Below are 5,573 nucleotides of genomic sequence, written 5' to 3' on the forward strand. Positions count from 1 at the left end.
TGGAGATTTACTACTAATCACGGAACCGGCTTTACTGACGAGATGCGCTTGACAATCGCATGCGATTAATTGCACAGCCCTACCTGGTTGCATGTTAAGAGATCACTTAAGAGACCACCATTAGTTCTTTATGTCCTTTGTGCCATATGTTTTTGTGTTGGTTGATTTTAGATTGTTGTCTGGATATTACACATGGTCATTAGTGAGTACTTAAAGGAATAGCTCAACCACAAATGTAAATGTACTCACCCTCAGGCCATCCAAGATGAGTTTGTTTCTTCATCAGAACATTTAGCATTACATTACTTGTTCACCAATGGATCCTCTGCAGTGAATGGGTGCTGTCAGAATGAGAGTTCAAACAGCTGATCAAAACATCACAATGATCCACAAGATTCCAGTCCCTCAATTAATGTCTTGTGAAGTGAAACGCTGTTTGTAATAAGCAAATCCATCATTAAGGTGTTTTAACTTTAAACCGTTGCTTCCAAACCATTGATTCAAAATATTTCTTTCTCCAGTAAAAAAACAAACAAAAAACTTTTCTTTTAAATCAGGAGATAAATATGCACAAATTGAACAACATTTACAAGCAAAAACAGTGCAAAACAGATCTAAACAAATGTTTTGGTGGATTTTGATGTGAGAGGACAACATGGGAATGGACTTTTTTTTTTGTTTGTTTTTTTGCTGGAGGAAGGTTTAAAGTTAAAATGCCTTGATGGATTTGTGAAGTGAAAAACTGCATGTTTGTAATAAACAAGACATTGACTGATGGACTGGAGTCATGTGGATTATTGTGATGTTTTTATCAGCTGTTTGGACTCTCATTCTGACGTCACCCATTCACTGCAGATGATTCATTGGTGAGCAAGTGATGTAAAGCAAAATTTTTCCAAATCTGTTCTGATGAAGACACAAACCATCTACATCTTGGATGGTCCTGGGTGAGTGCATTTTCAGCAAATGTTCATTTTTGGGTGAACTATACCTTTAAGAAACACAATATATGTATGGCCTGATCCAGAAGAGAATTTAGTTAAAAGTAGATTACAATTCAAAATTTAAAATGCAAAAAAAAGAGTTATCACAATTTAATATTGACGCCACATTTGAATATATAAAAAGAAAACAAATTGCTGTCCTGGTTGACCAATCTTAAATCTTAAAATTTGGTTTGTTTTTGTCACCCTTATGTCATGCATCCTGCCGACTTGTCTGCTGCATTTTTCCTTTTTGTTTGTTCGGTTTTTTTTCTTTCTTTCTTTATGGCCCTATTCCCATTTCAGAGAACAAACTCCACTAACTGATGAACAGTTGGTAGCAGGGTAAGATTGAACCACAATTCTGAACCACCTCTCCTTTCTCCAGAGCACCCCACCTTTGTTCATGTTTTCTCCCTGATAATTTGTCTGGCATATATGTATATTTTTAGATCACATATGTATGCATTCAAATTCATGCAAATGTAATCTGGTAAATTGTGAGTAATTGTGTGTTATTTACTATTTACGTAATCTAAGCTCATAGTATCACCTTCAAATTTGGGTCACAGTAACAGATTTGAAAAAAGTTACAATGTTATAATTTTGTTAAATTCTTTGAAGTACATTATTCCATAATAATAAATCATGTGGGTTAATCTTGCAATCTAGAAATGTCATTCAGTCAAAAGCTGTATAGGTGACGGGCCTGCATTAATGCAATGTTCATAAACTCAGTACAGTTAAAGACCTGTTTTCCTTTCATTTTTCTTCCTCACAAAATAATTTCACCACTGAAAGGGATTAAATGTTTAAATCAGACCACTGACTTTTGTACCATGGGCCTTCTTGGGGTTTAATTCTCTCTAAGAAGCCTTGTCTGAATGGATGAACTATATACAGGGCAGATTCATCTCTCTGCCAGATTGATCCAGTCACCAAACATTCTCACATTTTAGAGGTTAGTGGTGCATTTAGACAAAGACTATAGAATACCCAAGACGTGTCACTCGTATAGTTTTGAATGGGGAAAAATGCAACGCTCAATATGGCCGCTCAATCGCAGGAAGCCCCGCCTTCTGAATGAAAGAGCTAATCGGTAAAGTCAGCGCGTCACTGCAGCTGCTAGAAGTCCCGGTTGCTATAGAAACAGTCAGCGTTCTGAGACTTGTCTTAAAGAGACTTTGATTTAGATCAGGGGAAAAAAAGTCCAGATCACCAAATCATTTGTCCAATCATCCTTTCCTTGTGAATCCCTAGAAATGTGGGTTACAGTGTGTAATTCTCAGTGCCGAGTAGAGTAGAGCTTGAAAGCCAATCAGACCCTCCATGCACTGATTTAGTTTCACTTGTTCTGTGATCACTGTACTTTATTCCTTTCCCTTAAAAGGTTTTCTGATATTATTCTCGCCACCATCCTGGCCACCAAGTCTGATATGTGCGGCAAGAAGTTTGAACTAAAAATAGACAATGTGCGCTTCGTCGGACATCCAACCTTATTGCAGCCTCCACATACTATTCAGGTGAGACAAGCTAAATTTCTGTCTGAAAGATGTCAGGCCAGTTAAAAGACATATGATATCATTCAAAAGTTTGGGGTCTCTAAGATTTTGTAGTGTTTTTGTAAAATTGCATTTATTTGATAAAAAATACAGTAATGTTGTGGAATAATATTACAATTTAAAATGACTCTTGTATTTTATTATGTTTTAAAATGTAATTTATTCCTGTGTCAGCAAAGCTGAATGTTCAGCATCATTACTGCAGTCTTCAGTGCCACATGATCCTTCAGAAATCATTCTAATATGCTGATCAAGAAACATTTCTTATTATTATCGATGTTGAAAACAGTTGTGCTACTAATATTTATGTGGAAACTAAAATAGAAAGTACTAAAGAAGAGGATTTATTTGAAAAATTATGTTTTGTAACATTTTAAATGTCTTTACTGGCACTTTTGCTTAATGTAGTACATCCTTGCTAATAAAAGTATCAATTATTTCTTTAAAAAAAATAAAGAATAAATACATAAATACAAATAAAATAAGAAATAAATAAAAACATACTGACCACAAACCTTTGAATGTTATATTGCTGTTATATTGCATAGTCTGAGAGTGAAGGAAATGCTTTTGAACTGTGCAGTTTGGTAACCATTTATTCTTCACATAAACATCTCATGTTTAAGTCTGTATGTAATGTATGATGATGTTGCCAATGCACTGGTGACTAGCATGAACACAGGCTAAGAGCTCCACCTTCTGTTTGAGAGAAAATATGTTAGGAGGAGTCCACTGTTGAAAGAAATGCTCCTGCAAACAAACACTCTGCATTTGTTGAACAGAAAATTGAACATGATTTAACAGCTAAGATTGAACCTAAATCAAGTCAAGCTACAAGTAAATTCAGTATTGATTCAGAATATTAAAAGATCACTTTGTCTGTTATGTATGCTGCATCATAAAATGCATCATGATCAGTTATACTAACCTGCACAATGACGGTATAATCTACATACACATATTTAAAAGTTCACATTTATTTCTCAAATGTAAAAAATACTATGCAGTTTCTTAAAAGACTGTACTTTTTTATAATCTGAACTACAATACTCTTTATGCAACATTCAGTTAACTTACTGTTATGATACAACGTTAAAAGAAAGCAAAACATTATTTATCATTTGTCATTGCTCTAAAATGATCATTACATGTGTCTCCTTGAAATACATGCTTAATCATAAAATGAGCTTAATCTAAATCCATTTATTAATGATGTTCCTTCGCCAGGTCTCCAAAACCGACCCCTCCCCCAAAAGAGAACTGCCCACCATGATCCTGTTCAGTGTCGTTTTTGCATTAAGGGTAAGAAAACAATACATTTAAACTCTTAATGAACACAAATCTGTTAATATATATGGGAAAAGTCTATAAATTAATATACTGTAATGAATTCAAATGAAAAAAAAGTGAGACAAAAATATTGATACAAAAATGTGTGACTATCATGACATTAGATATAGAAAATATCAAACCAAGTTCAATTTATTTTAAAGAACGAGCACAAGCACAAATTTCCTACAAAATGTACAAGTTTGTTATGCAGTAAGTTATATAGTATAAAACAACAACAGTATTTTGTTCTAAATTAAGGTGCAAAACGTACAGTATCTGAAGACTTTCATCAATTAGTTTGCTCATGGTTTGTTTGATTGCTCATGATTTGTTATATATTGCAATAAAATATATACATTTTAATGTATAAGTTGACTTCATTGTCAGTTTTAAAGTTTGTCAGTTAATATACTATCATCAATTTAAGTTGAAATATTTTGCACATCACTATTTGAGATACAGTGGCCAACAAAAATATTAAGATAAACTTCAAATGTGTGATTATCATGACATTACATATAAAAATATCTAACCAAATGCAATGCATTTTAATTAAGAAAAAAAAACACAATCACACATTTCCAGCAAAACATACAAATTTGCAATGCAGTATAAAACAACAGTACTTTGTTCTAAATTAAGGTGCAAAATGTACAGTATCTGAAGACTTTCATCATTTGGTTTGATCATGGTTTGACACGCATTGCAATAAAATGTGTACAATTAGAATTGTCTAAGTACTTTGTGGAGGCACTGTATAGTGAATCAGCTGTTTGTGAAGCTGTCTGAGGTCAAGAGTTTAGTTTTGGCTTCTCCGAAAGGGTGCGGATTGTGATAAGCCTCCAGTGTGCTGTCTATCAGGCAGACTGACAGGGAGGCGGGACTCTGTTCTCTGCACAATCGGACTGCACATGATCAGACCCACCCGTATGTGCCACCATGACTTGACACGGCAGAGTGCTGCTGAGTCAGAGCTCCAGCTGCAGAAAACGCAAACTCACTATCAGTTCTCCAGCATGCACACTCCCTTCCTCAGTACTCTCCCTCTGTCACTATGCCCACCATTAATCTGCAAATTTACCATATGTGCACATTTGATTCAAGAGAATATTCAATAAAATGTTAGGTTGTTAGTGGGTTGTACTTTATGCCCCCTCTTAAATATACATATTGTGACTAATAGTAATGCATTATACCCTTTAATAACCCATTCAACATAAAGGCTCTAAGTAAAGTGTTACCAGATGTTTTTTGATCTTTGTTTGAATACAGAAATAGTTTATCATAGAAGGGATGTATTCAAGTCATGAGTTATTGCATTTATAATTTTGAAATGAATTAATAGACGGACAAAAAGTTGCATGACTTCCATGACCCACTCATGAAATACTTACAAAATATCAATGTTTGACTGTTCAGTAACTGTTCAGTAACTCTGAAAGGCACTTTTAACTGAATACCTTATTATGAAATTAGATTATAATAGATTATACTCTTATTTGATTATATAAACGTCAGATTATAATAGTTCTTTGATATGTTTAATAAATGTTTATTTATATATATATTTAATAATCATGTAACTGTGGCGCTTTGCACATGCATGATGGCTCCATATCTGAAAAGAACATTTCAGGCATTGTGAAGTCAAACAAGACAAACAAGTTAGAAGGCAAAAAAAAAAAAAAAAAGAAAC

At 33.9% G+C, this 5,573-nt stretch overlaps 1 protein-coding gene across 2 annotated transcripts in view; it reads left to right on the forward strand.

Moving 5' to 3' along the window:
- LOC107672508 (nitrogen permease regulator 3-like protein) overlaps positions 1–5,573 on the forward strand; it is a 15,898-nt gene that overhangs the window by 1,690 nt on the left and 8,635 nt on the right. The window contains exons 3-5 of one of the 2 annotated variants that reach the window (XM_016465724.1): positions 1,290–1,328; positions 2,374–2,506; positions 3,773–3,847. In XM_016465724.1, coding sequence (XP_016321210.1) covers positions 1,290–1,328; positions 2,374–2,506; positions 3,773–3,847 — 247 coding nt within the window. The remainder of the gene's footprint in view (positions 1–1,289; positions 1,329–2,373; positions 2,507–3,772; positions 3,848–5,573) is intronic. The other variant, XM_016465728.1, reaches the window with a different exon arrangement.

Source organism: Sinocyclocheilus anshuiensis, unplaced genomic scaffold (genome assembly GCF_001515605.1).
Source record: "Sinocyclocheilus anshuiensis isolate Anshui unplaced genomic scaffold, SAMN03320099.WGS_v1.1 scaffold1430, whole genome shotgun sequence".
Lineage (NCBI taxonomy): Eukaryota > Metazoa > Chordata > Actinopteri > Cypriniformes > Cyprinidae > Sinocyclocheilus > Sinocyclocheilus anshuiensis.